Here is a 13,903-nt window from a genome sequence, read left to right as displayed (position 1 = left end):
TACTCCAGAAGAGTTTGGAAAGTATTGTGATGATATTGTAAACACAGCTGCTTGGGGGGGTCAACTTGAGGTAAGTTTGTTATTCATCGTGAAATTGTTAAATTATTTTTAAATCCCTTCTGTAGTTTTTAGACATATTTTTCGGGTGATCCAAATTTTTCTTCGACAATTCCTTTTCTTTATTTATTTGCTATTTCTCTACTGATAAAACATTGATATAAGGAGTTAATATTCTTAGGCCTTTAATTTAATTATGTACCTTTGGGAACTGAGGCACTATTTAATTTTAAATAGCCCAGTGTTTGATCTGTGAGTTGGTGAAGCTAGTGTTGTGTCTGCATTTTTCCATTTGTGATCTTGCTACAGGCAATATATTTGAGTTTATGGACTTATGAAAGTGAAGATTTTCTCAAATACAGTAAAATTTTACCCAAGATGAAAATCACATTGGAAAACGTCAGAAATAGAAAACAATATTTTAATGTGAGATTACAGGTCAAATCCTACCATAACACATCTATTACAATTGTGTCTTGAGTTCCTAGTTGATACTGACTGATTTGAAAGCAATATTTAATGCATTAAAATTTACTTACAAGGAAATATGTTAGTCATTTGTAGGGAGTTAATAATGATTTTTTTTAAAGCTCTAATTATTTATCTTAACTGTTATCTTTGTTTCATTAAAGGAAAATAAAACCCCTGAGTATGCAGGTGGTGATGAGGTAGCTTGGGGTGTTAGAAGTCAGGGAGTAACAGGGAAAGTCTGGGGGCTGGGTGCTGGTTCCTTCTACTTCTCAGTTTTCTGACTTTGGGGGAGTCAGCCAACCTCCTGAGCTCCAGTTTCCTGATGATTGAATGAAGATAATAAAACCCCATGTGTACGTGATAGTTCATTTGTATATATTAAACAAAGCAAAGGCTATATGCATTGAAGTTTGAAGCTAAAGTGCTACATGGATGAATCTAACAGTATTATTAATATTACTGTGTAATGATGATTGCTGCTGCTGCTAAGTTGCTTCACTTGTGTCCGACTCTGTGTGGCCCCATAGACGGCAGCCCACCAGGCTCCACCGCCCCTGGGATTCTCCAGGCGAGAACACTGGAGTGGGTTGCCATTCCCTTCTCCAGTGCATGAAAGTGAAAAGTGGAAGTGAAGTTGCTCAGTCACGTCCGACTCTTCACGACCCCATGGACTGCAGCCTACCAGGCTCCTCCATCCATGGGATTCTCCAGGCAAGAGTACTGGAGTGGGGTGCCATTGCCTTCTCTGGTAATGATGATTAGCCATCTCAAATAGTTTGTGGCTCTGAATATTTCACTTCAAGAGTTAAATTTGAAGATAGGACATGATTGCTTCATCAAAGCGTTTTTCTTAGCAGTCCTATATTTGTACCTCTTCTCAGCCACCAGAGGGAACTTGTTTTATATGCCTTAATGTTGTATATGCCTCTCCTGGGTCTTTGAAACTTGGGAAGGTTAGCTTTGTGACTACATTAGGAGTAATTAAAGGTGCTTGAACTTTTAATAAGAATCTCAAATCAGTGTGAGTTCTAGAGACATAAGTGACTCTTTTTAAATTGAGAAAAACCTTTAAACATCTTTTGAAGGACATTTTCTCTTAAATCATTTGTGAATTCATTTGAAATAAGAGTTGCTGTTTTCACAATGGAGTAAATTTAAATTATTAAAGAGAAAGTCTGTGTATGATTTTTGAAGACTTAGATGGGATGCTGGGAGAAGGCAATGGCACCCTACTCCAGTACTCTTGCCTGGAAAATCCCATGGACGGAGGAGCCTGGTGGGCTGCAGTCCATGGGGTTGCTGAGGGTCAGACATGACTGAATGACTTCACTTTCACTTTTCACTTTCCTGCATTGGAGGAGGAAATGGCAACGCATTCCAGTATTCTTGCCTGGAGAATCCCAGGGACGGCGGAGCCTGGTGGGCTGCCGTCTAAGGGGCTGCACAGAGTTGGACACGCAGCAGCAGCAGCAGCAGCAGCAGCAGCAGATGGGATGCTAAGATGTCCAGAGCTTGTTTTGTACCCTCCATTCCGTGCCCTTTTACTGAGCTCTTGATGTGTATTAAGGAATAGAAGTAGATGCCTGCTCTGACTGGTTGCCCTGTTCATGCATCAACTCAGTAGTTTATGATTTGAATAAGATTTACCTCTATTTCTCTTATATATATATATATATATAGTTTCCATTTTGTCTTTTATAGCTAAGAGCCCTGTCTCACATTTTACGAACACCAATAGAGATAATACAGGCAGATTCTCCTCCTATAGTAGTTGGTGAAGAATATCCAGAAAATCCATTAATACTTGTGTAAGTACCTAGAAATTCCTGATGTTAATATTTTTCATAATTAAGACAAAAGGGATTATGAAAAATTTTAGGTTATGTATGTTGATTAATCAAAACAAGTCTATTTTCAGCAGCATTAATTATGCTTATTTCATGTTAAAGGCAATTACAGAATTAGAAAGCATTGTCAAAATACATGGTTTAGATAACTGTTTAAACCTTTTGTGATTTATTCTTATGATAAAGAACATTCTTATGTATGTGTTAAGAATAAAGTCATTTCTAAAGGTTATAAAATTTTAGGATTATTTTTAATGTTTTTCTGGTTTGACATTAATAATGCTAAAAGTTTTAGCAAGTGTAAAAGCTGAAATACACTCATGTTGCCTTATTGTTTATTCTTTAGAGATTTTTTTCTTCATATTGTCAAAGTATTTTACATAATTGAGAGTTCTCTGAAACACAGCATGGAGAATTCGCCATCTCAGTCTTTTTTTTCACTCTAATGATTGTGTTTTACCGGACAACCTCAGCAGAGTTATTGAACCATATTTTACTCACTGATGATGCTTTTTAAATGGTGTTGAAGTTTTAAGTAGTGAAGTCTATTGAATGATACTGCTGTGAAGTGATTAATTCAGAGTACTTGGTTTTAAATACATAAAACATTTATATACAGTGAAATACTTTTGTCTAAATTACTTATTTCTCCTTTTTCCATTTCAGTTATATGAGACATGCATATGGCTTAGGAGAACACTACAATTCTGTTACACGGTTGGTGAACACAGCTACTGAAAATTGCAGCTAGTCTATAAAATGTTGCTATTATGTCAGTGTGCTGATCTGAGTATTAATACCAAGTATTGGATTATTCTCAGTGTTTCTGAAAAAACACAACTACCTTAAAAGAGTTTTATGGCAAAGCTACTAATAGGTTTTAAAAAAACGTGTCCGAGAGAAACTTTAACCAGTGTCCCCTTAATGGTGTTTTAAAAAACACTTGTAAGTTCTTTGTGGAGAATATCATTTATAGACCAAGATGGTACCCTGATTGTTGATATTTTTATTAAATATAAGATTCTGAACATTCTATTCTGTGTTGAAGTTGTTAAAAAATTTTTTTTCCTCATTACCGAAAGCTTTCAGTAACCATATCAATGTAAATTTTCGTGAAGAAGTGAAATGACTCAGTCTCTTTGACATTGCAATAATGTGATGGTGATAACAAATTTAATTAATGTTTATAAATAATTCGATTGCAGTAACATTGCTGTTGATGGGATTAATGCTGTGACTTTTTAACATTTATTTTTAATTGGAGGATAATTGCTTTAGAACGTGTTGGTTTCTGCCATGTAACAACATGAATCAGCCCCAGGTATACATATAGCCCTTCCCTCTGGAACCTCCCTCCCATCCCTACCCTTCCCACCCCTTTAGGTTGATGCTGTGACATTTTTGTAACCCCATCAAAGTGCAGCTAAGAAGGTTGCTTTAATAAAAATAAAAATAAGTCTTTTATTTGTATATAACTTTAAAAGATGCAGCACATTATTGCTTTTCTAATTCATTGATTATTCCGTGTTATTTCTCAACTTCAGAATGGTTGTGACAACATCATTTCTTGATTATCTTAACTATAAATTTTTATATTCTTTGTTGTACTTTCTCCATCACTACTCAGCTGCTTTGCTTTCCTTGCACCCTTTTCCACTGAGAAATAGTTATTAGCTTCTGTTATTCTTTAACTTGTGCAAATTGAAGGAGTAGCAATTTGTAAATTTGTAAAAGGGTCCAAGGCCAAATTTACTTCAAATTCTTCTTTTCCAATTTGTCTCATAAGGTCTCTCTTTTTGCTTCATTCTCTAGGATTAGGGAAAGCCTTTGTTACTTACTATTTTATTAGCCTTATTAATTTTATCTTTCCTCAAATATTTGAAAATATTTGTTTCAAATATCTGGGAATTTTTATGTTTTATATATAGGGATAAAGCTGAAAGCCACTGTTGAGTCAAGACTGTATAATAAAATCAGTACAGTACTTTTCAGTTGAATGATTTGTCAGATCAGATTTTAAGTTATTTATAAAAATATTTTAAGAAGATGGTACACCCATATGTACAAATGTTTGTGATAATTTGTTATGTAAGGGGTTTTATGCTAATGAGACCTTTTTGGTTGATCTGTTTTTCTCAGATAAGTAACTAATAACATTTTACATCAAGTGTATATAAAGTTTGAATTTTTTCTCCATGAATGCAACTAATTTTTCTAAGTAAATACTGGGTTTTATGAGCTTCCCCAGTGGCTCAGTGGTAAAGAATCCACCTGCAATGCAGGAGATATGGAGACCAGTGTTTGATCCCTGGGTCGGGAAGATCCCCTGTAATGGGAAATGGCAACCCACTCCAGTAATCTTGCCTGGAAAATTCCGTGGACAGAGGAGCCTGGTGGGCTGTATAGTCTGTGGTGTCACAGAGTTGGACACGCCTGGATAACTAAGTAACAACAACTGGGTTTTATAACATAAAAAACAGGGTATCAGTGTTATGTATTCAGCAGGCAACAGTGTGTGGAACTATTGAGCAGATAAATACTGCATGAAAGTATTATACACTTGCAAAGATTAAGAACCATTCTGCCTGCTAAGCAAAATATATTCTGAAGCCTGCTTGTTTTGTAATGCTGGATCTGGATTTCTTTGCAAAGGAGGGGTGGTGGGTAATCTGTTACTTTAAAATTAAAAGAGAAGCATTAAGCAATAAAATAAGATACACTGAAATCTGGTTATTGTAAATTCCCACTATACTTAAAGTATTGTAAAATAACTTATTGGCTTTTTTTTTTCTAGCAGGGTGAATAGAATTTTCTTGATTATAGGTATATTTTTTATTTTTAAATGGCCAATATGGTTATGGACAGGATTTGTATGTTTCAGCTTCTGTTCTTTCATGAAACTTGAGATAAAAATTATTTTAGCTGTGACCTAAAATTAAAGTCTGAAAAATGGCACGTATTAAGTTAAAAGCAGCATATACTAGTTCAGTTTGCTGTATGATGCTGATCTTGTAGGAAAATCTGATAAGCTTTCTTTTGTCCTGACTTAGAAAAGTATGTGTCAGAGTTCTGGAATATGTCTAATTTACTTCAGTGAATTTATCTGCTTAAGTATGTTTATAACATATAAAGCAAATAAGGATGTGTAACTATAGTTAACAGTACAATTTTGTCCATATTATCTAAACGTTTGCTAAAAGAAAAAATAAAAGATGAATTAAATCAGCATTGTTCAAATTGTTATTCTTTAATACTTTTAGAATATAGAAGTAGAGAAAACTTTTTGAGAATTTTATTTAGTTTTTATTTTGTCCTCATGTATAATTGAAAATAATAGAGATTCTAATATTTATGTATTATTTTGTTATTTTAAAATAAGAAAGGGCAAATTAGAAGACTATCCAAAACTCTTGGATGTTAAAAATGAATACACATGAGTAAGAAAATGAAGCAGTAAGAAGGAAATCTGTGCAAGTTACTGCGGGCACATACTTGTTAATACATGGTCTTGGTAGAAGTTGTTAGGAACTAGCTGAAGCAATAGGTCAGGGTTTTTTTTGTTTTTTTTTGTTTTGAAATTTAATTTGTAATTTCATACTCCTTTTACTGTTACTGAACAAATGAGCTTTTTCTTCCTGTCTTGTGTATTTATATACATTGATTTTTCTAAGTCTTATTTGAAATATATCTTTCTCCATCTTGTGGAAAAGTAGAACTCACAGGGTTTCTAATTCTGTTTTTAAAGTAAGTTTCAGAAGCAGCAGTTCTTTATATTATCCCACCTTGTTCCCTCCTGCAAGGCTTTTGAACTAACACTTGAAGTTGGGTTCAACCTGCTTCACCTAGTTTATTGTCTTCCTGGTCTCAGCTTAAATAGCTCCGACCTAGGTAAGCTCCCCAGACTTCTCCCACCTGGGCTAGGTTAGGGACCCCGGGTCATACATGTTACTTTCTATTAACTATACACTTAATAATAGTTATTTGCATTTAGTTGTTTATTATTATTGTCATTGTTTTCCCTTAGTCTTTAAGTGCTTAGAAACAAGGACTTCACTATTAAATGTCTATCACATTGCTAGGCCTATATATTATAAAGTGCTTAAGGTTTGTTAATAGTTATAAGATCAATTCAGTGGGTAGGATATGACTTTTAGGAGTTTCATTAGGCTAATAGACTTAAGAATAAACGAGATAGTGACTTAGAATTCTTCTTGCTCACAGAAGGGCTGTCTTTTAATTTATATTACCCTTGGTGAATTCTTAAGTCTTCTGGTTAGTTGAAGAATGGAACCCAAGAGAGTTTTCCTTTTTTAAAACTTCTGATAGTGCATTACAGTTAATTTACCTTCATGTGTTGATTAGGACAATCTGATTTTAACAAACCTAAAAAACAGTAACTTCTGAAATAAGTGTGGGTATGTGTGTGTGCTCAGTTGTGTCTGACTCTTTACGACTCCATGGACTATAGCCCACCAGGCTCCTCTGTCCATGGAATTTTCTAGGCAAGAATCCTGGAGTGGGTTGTCATTTCCTCCTGCAAGGGATCTTCCTGACCCAGGGGTTGCTGAAAATAAATATACAGACCCAAATAAAAAGCTTTGTTAATATACTGAACAGGAAAAAGTTTATGATTGTCTTCTTTCAGTATACTTGGGTGACTAATATGGCTTACTGAAACAAACTACTGCTTTTGCACAAGGCTGCTGAATTTATTTTTTTTTTAACAGGAATGACTTACAATCTTGCTCTTGATTTAAAAAAAAAAAAAATACCAAGCCCTGCCTTTGATAAGGACTAAGTAAGTCCACTTCCATAAAGAATTTAGCACACTGCCTGATATGTAATAAATGCTCAGTAAAAGTAGTTATTTTTTGTGCTGTTTCATGTAGACGTTTAAGTAGAAATCTTCAGCTTTTGTTAACTCTCAAGTGTGCAGGCACTACTCTTGGGACTTAGAGAGGTGCTAACACCATGGAGCACTGAGGCACTAGGGACATAGAAATGAACAGGACAGGGCACTTTTTTCATGAAGCCTGTAGCTTCTCCCACTTCTACCAGATCTTTTGCTTGAGCTTCTCTGAATTCTGGGGTAGGCACAGCACCAGACACAAAGGCAACAGACCTACACAGATGGCTTCCCCAGCTTCTATAATTACCTAAAGTCAAACTGTGTGGTTCCTAGTTGGTCTTTTTTGCTGATTGAGCCCTGAAAAGAATTTGGTACCGTAACAAAATACTTAAACCATGAAATGAGCTTTGGGACTGGGCCTCGGGTGTAAGTTAAAAAGGTCTAGAAGAGATTGTTAGCAGGAGCCTGATGTTGGTAAGGAATATGAGGAAACTATTATTAGAATTTGGAAGAAAAGTAACTTCTGTTACATAGTAGAAGAAAGTTTAATAATGATGGCAGTAAGCATTAACATGGAAAATAAGTATATCTCATCAGCTTGGGTGATCTCCCTGAGGAGATTTCTAGAGAGTATTGAAGGTGCTATCTGGATTCTTCTAGATGGAGGAGAAAGGCAAGCAATAGGGAATGGAGTGAATTATGAACTGTTTTCAAGGCAAACTTAACAAAATTTTTTAAAGGGATTGATTGTATCAATTTGGGTCAAAAGCGACAGTAAAAAATGAAAAGATAAGCTTTTATACATTGCTGGTAGGAATATAAACTGATGAAGCCACTTTGGTAAACAATCTGGCAGTTCCTGAAAGGGTACCATATGACCTCTCCTAGGTATACTCCCAAGAAAACTGTACATAGCACTGTTTGTAGTAGCCAAAAAGCAGAAACAATCTAAATGTCCATCAACTGATAAGTGGATAAATAAATATAGTATAGGATGGAGAATTTTTATTCAATAAAAAGGACTGAGGTACTGGTGCATGCTATAACTCTGGATGAACCTTGAAAGCATTATGTTGAGTGAAAGACACATATATTCTCATCTGTATAAAATGTTTGGACTAGGCAAACATATAGAAAGGAGATTAGTAGTTACCTAGGGTCTGGGGTTGGTCATCCTGGTGGCTCAGCAGTAAAGAATCTGCCTGCAATGCAAGAGACCTGGGTTCAATCCCTGAGTCCAGAAGATCTCCTGGAGAAGGGAATGGCACCCACTCCAGCGTTCTTGCCTGGAGAATCCTCTGGGCAGAGGAGCCTGGACAGAGAAGGAGAAATTAAAGATGTTTACCAGATTTTCTAGGTTAGGAAAATTAATTAAAAAAAAAAAAAGCAGTAGTAGATTGTATTGGCCTGTTTACCCGTTTAAAGCAGGGAAAAAATGACCCATTTAGACAGTGTCAGCTGGAGTCCTAGCCATGCAGCATTACTTTAGAGGAGGTGAGTATTATGAGACTTCTTTTTTTTAAAACAAAGTTTTATAATTTGTTCAGATAGTAACATCATGATTGTTCTTAGGAAACTAAAACAGTATAAAAATAAAGACACTGGAAGATAGGTTTGGAAGGTTTGGGAGAGATATTTGAATAAAAAGAGCAGTGATTAAGTACCTAAAAAATGATGGTTCTAGCAATTGGAACTCTATTAATCAGCACCTTTTATTTTACTGTTATGATGTTCATTATAATAACCTGTATAAATTTAATGATTCTTCTTTGGGCCTTTGGCACTTGCTTCACCATCTTATTTGGAAAAGCTCCCATCTCTGATAGCACCCTTGCAGTGAAGCCTTCTCAGGTTACCCTAAAATTGCAAACTCCTTACCTGTTTTATTATTTTTTTCCATAGCATCTAATGCCATCTAACGCCTAGGTTTACTTATTTGCTTGTTTTTTCTCCTTCTCCTAGAATGTAATTTCATTGAGATATTTTTGTCATTTTAATTCATTCTTCTATCCCCAGTGGAACAGTGTTGCACATAGTAGGTACTTCTAAATGTTTGTTGAATGAGTAAAGGGAATTACAGAGGAAGATGGAATTGTGTTCTGAGTACTTTGAATGCAGAATGCATTTTATAGTGTTCAAGTTTTTGGAACTGAGCCTTCCAGATGTGGTACATATGTAGCCCAAATGCCTCCAAGCCTCATAACTGGCCCAAGTGGGGTTCTAATCAGATATCTTTGCCCTTATCTCTTTTTCCTTACTCTTTTGCCTTTGTCTTAATCATTCATTTGGAAATTTTCAAAGATTATACAAAAAACAGTAAGAATAATATAATGAACCCCTAGTACCCATTACTGAGCATTAATAATTACCAATGTTTGGTCAGTCTTATTTGATCTATTTTTTCCACTCACTTTTCTGCCCCACTTATTAAAAAAAAATTCACCTGAAAATTCAGATGCATTTCTAAATGTTAGGTACATTTTAAGAAAATAGTACCACCATGTCATTATTATACATAACAAAATTAGTAATTCCTGTCATCTGATACTTTGTCCATGATCAAATTTCCTCAGTTGACTCTGGAATATTTTTATTCAAATCAAGATCTAAACAAGATTCACAGAGTGCATTTGACTGTTGTTTTTCTTAAGTCTCATTTTTTCATAACAGTTTCCTCATCTTTTTATTAATGACATAACTTGTTGGTTAAATATTGTATATCATTTGCCTTATAGAATTTCCCAGTTTGGAGATTTGGCTGACTGCTTCCCTGAGATTAATTTAGCTTTTTTCTATTCCTCATATTTTCTGTAAATGGTATTTAGGTATAGAAGCATGATTAAACTCAGATTCAAGAATATTTAATATTGGTACTGTGTAATTTTTATTGTATGACACCATGATTGTCTCAATTTTAGTGATGGTAAAACTGATTAGTAGGTAATTAACCTGATTTCATACTTGGAAAGTTCCCGGTCAACCTCTCACCTAATGCATTTAGCATCCAATTATGATCTTTATATATATATCCAGTATTTCATTAGGTTTGCAAAAATGGTGATTTTTCTAAATATTTTTTTCTTCCTCATTTATTGGCTTCAATTTTTCAATGAGTAAGAACTTTATTAGGTTACACAAAAACATGATTTGTACTGAAAAAGCAGAATAAGTGCTTCATTTTTTTTCCATTTATTATTTTTCAGTCTTAAGAGTTGGTTCCCCAGCAAGTTCCAATGTAATTAGAGGCTTTCTTTTATTTTTATGATACCATGAGCTCTAGATTTTAATTTATTATGGTTCATTCATCATTCTTTGTGATTCTCAAATTTTCCCATTTTAGACTAATGGAAGCCCACTTGTATGTTCTTTTGATGTGATCTCATTAGTCCTTGGTAATGTCATGTTTCTGGTATAAGATATTCTAGGGTCATCTTGTACATTTCCTGCCGCAAACCTGGAATCAGTTATTTCCCTTCCCTACCTTTTACACAGGGAATGATCCAATGCTACCACCTTCAGCATGATAGATCTCAGAATGTTTTTGTTTCCATGACACACCAATTCTGCAATTAGAGATTCCAAAGATGGGTAGTAAGGAACCTGTTTCTCTTCCATACCCATGGCTGAAAGGTTGTTAATAAGAGCACTGAAGGGCGGTAAAAACACTAAAATCGTTATCTTAAATGGAAAGAACATAACAAAGATGCCCTCAGTGTTAGAAAAACTTCCAGGCCTGAAGACACTGTACCTTCAGAATAACCAAATTTCCAAAGTGTGCCCAGAGATAAGCAGCTTGACCCAGGTGAGAAACAGCATTATCTTTTTCAACTAAGGATGAAAAGAGAGGATAGGAAGAGAAAAAAGAATTAAGAAGGCTTCAATCACTGGAGACTTAGCTCCCTGGAGAATTAATGTGGATAGTTGCTGGAACAGCATCAGATGGTTTTCTCTTTTAGTGAATTACATATGGTAGGGGGAGATGTTTCAATTTATTCACATGCTCTGTGGCCCACACTTGGCATCAGAGGGTTAGGCCTCTGCAACACTTATTTTTCTGGACGCTGTCATTTGGAGAGGGCTTGGGAGCCTGGATCTACTTGTCTACCTTGGGGTTCCATCTCAACACGGGTTTGAAGATCCCCGAGAGGCTGTACACCCTGGGGACTATCCTGAAGCTGTTGTGTATGGAATGAAGAGAGACATCTGATGTAAGAAGGGAGTTCTTTTCAATTTCCTAGAGCAGGCTACACTTTGAAATGGAGTATTGGCAGGAAATGGGAAGGACAGAACATAGATTTCTTATGAAGTAGGCTTTAAAAGAAACTTAGCATTTTAAATAAAGAATATCCTTTGTAAAGAGCAACAAAATGAATCCTAGATGCTTGTGTTAAGTATTTCTGATGAACGACATTTCTGTGAAACTCCAGCTGCTAAAGATCTTAAAGTTGGGAGAAGGCAAGGGATATTAACTTTGTAGTTTTCTTTTTGTTCATTTCTAAACTGTCATCAGCACTGAAAGAATCTCTAACCAGCTAAGTAATAGTAATTCATTATAGTTCATTAGTTTTGAGTTGAGAGTTACTAAAAAACAACTCTTATTTTCTTACCTTCACCTACTTCATTTCTTAGGTTTACAAAATTATTTGAGTTTGTAATCTGTGCCCATGTCTTTCCAAAAAATAGGGGAATACTTCAAAACTCCCCTTCAATAACTTCCAAAAGTACCTTCGAGTTACAGAACGATAGTAAAGATTTGGACTTTTCTAATGTGACAGAGGAGTTTTATGCAAAACAATTTGGAATTTGAGTGAGCCAATTCTCCACCTCTGTGTGATTTTTTTTTTTCATTAGCGTAACAGTCCATTTGTTCGTAAGAAATCACAATTTTGACCTCCATATATAACTGCTTTTAGTTCTTTTCTTGATATGTCCATTTAAAATATCAATCTTCGTCATCTTCCAAATATAAATTAATGTTTGGTTTCTTCATAGTTATCTTTGAAATTTAATATTGTTGTACGTTTGTTTCTTTTTTTGATTAATTTTTACTGGAGTATAGTTGATTTATAATGCTGTGTTATTTTCTGATGGACCACAAAATGAATCAGTAATACATCTACACATATCCACTCTTTTTTAGATTCTTTTCCCAGATAGGTCATTACAGAGTATTGAGTAGAGTTCCTTGCGCTGTATGGTAGATACTTCCTAGTTATCTGTTTTATGTATAGTAGTGTGTATGTGTAAGTCCTAATCTCCCAACCTTTGTTTATTTTTCATCAACTACAATCTTTTTACTCTCCACTTGGTAAGGTGGCAGTGTTAGCGTCCGTAATCTACTTTCAGCTCACGTTTTCTCTTCCTCTTCACAAATTAAAAACTTCTTACTTTTATGAGGTGTATAGTATTTACAGTGTACCCAGTTATAACAATGATTAAATCTTTGTCTTGGAGAATTCTAAAATTCTAAAATGTATATTGTTAATAAGTAAATATCATTTTGTTCAGTGGCTCAGTTGTGTCCGACTCCCTGTGACCCCATGGACTGCTGCATGCCAGGCTTCCCTGTCCTTTGCTATCTCCTGGAATTTGCTCAAACTCATGTCCATTGAGTCAGTGATGCCTCCAACCATCTTGTTCTCTGTTGTCCCCTTCTCCTCCCACCTTCAATCTTCAATCTCTGTTGTCTCCCTTCTCCTCCCACCCAGCATCAGGGTCTTTTCTAATGAGTCAGCTCTTCATATCAGGTGGTCAGAGTATTGGAGCCTCAGCTTCAGCATCAGTCCTTCCAATGAATTTTCAGGGTTAATTTCCTTTAGGAAATTTACATGGAGCCAATCAAAGTACTAAGATTATATTTTCTTCCTTATATACCGTTTTTGTTACCTTGGAGTTCCTAATGTCTTTCACTTATTCTTGTACCTTTTTCCTTTGTCATGGCCTCATTTTAAACTTGATCATATTACATATCCTATCAAATGTGCTTTTTCCTTGAGTGACTTTCCCCAGGAGCCTCCATCCTCCTGCCCCAGTTTAAGCTAATCTAGGTTAGGTGGATACTTCCTGCTCAAATATCCTTGTGCAGTTCTTCTGAATTGGAATCAGTGTTTCCTGTAACCATATTTTCTTCTTTTTTTTGGTTTACTCACTTATTTTCTAGAAATAATTCTCCAGGCATCATCCCGATCTGCGTGTATCCTAAGTCTCATATCTAAGTCTTTGTGGCCCCTTGGACTGTAGCTCGCCAGGCTTCTCAGTCTGTGGGATTCTCCAGGCAAGAATATTGGAGTGGGTGGCCATGCTCTCCTCCAGGACATCTTCCCAACTCAGGGATGGAAGCTGAATCTCTTGTCTCCTGCATTGACAGGCAGGGTCTTTACCACTAGCACTACCCGGGAAGCCCCATCCTAGACTAGGTACGTGGTAATTAGGTTTTTTGAACTCTTGTGTATTTGAAAACATGTGTATTCTTCTCTCCTGTTTGATTAATAGTTGTTTAGTAAGAAGTATAGATTGCAAAATATACTTCCGCAGGTAAAAAAAGGTGATGAGTCTGATCATTCGTTTGTCTTCTTGTGGCTCCCTCGTTACTTTCCTCCTCATCCTTTGACTATTAGGAGAGACTCTAAATTTTGACTTCCCAGCTCAGTTTCCTTTAACAGGGTGTTGGCTCAGCTCA

At 35.6% G+C, this 13,903-nt stretch overlaps 2 protein-coding genes across 2 annotated transcripts in view; both read left to right on the top strand.

Moving 5' to 3' along the window:
* OTUD6B (OTU domain containing 6B) overlaps nt 1-3,408 on the top strand; it is a 14,655-nt gene extending 11,247 nt beyond the window's left edge. The window contains exons 5-7 of the mRNA XM_010862029.1: nt 9-70; nt 2,230-2,336; nt 3,042-3,408. Of these exons, the coding sequence (XP_010860331.1) occupies nt 9-70; nt 2,230-2,336; nt 3,042-3,126 (254 nt within the window). The 3' untranslated portion in view covers nt 3,127-3,408. The remainder of the gene's footprint in view (nt 1-8; nt 71-2,229; nt 2,337-3,041) is intronic.
* A 5,085-nt stretch (nt 3,409-8,493) lies between these two features.
* The window catches only part of LRRC69 (leucine rich repeat containing 69), an 84,685-nt gene continuing 79,275 nt past the window's right edge, over nt 8,494-13,903 (top strand). The window contains exon 1 of the mRNA XM_010862016.1: nt 8,494-11,026. Within this exon, the coding sequence (XP_010860318.1) occupies nt 10,844-11,026 (183 nt within the window). The 5' untranslated portion in view covers nt 8,494-10,843. The remainder of the gene's footprint in view (nt 11,027-13,903) is intronic.

Source organism: Bison bison, unplaced genomic scaffold (assembly GCF_000754665.1).
Source record: "Bison bison bison isolate TAMUID 2011002044 unplaced genomic scaffold, Bison_UMD1.0 scf7180017858048, whole genome shotgun sequence".
Lineage (NCBI taxonomy): Eukaryota > Metazoa > Chordata > Mammalia > Artiodactyla > Bovidae > Bison > Bison bison.
Note: the sequence above shows the minus strand (reverse complement) of the source record. Positions and strands in the feature narration are given on the sequence as shown.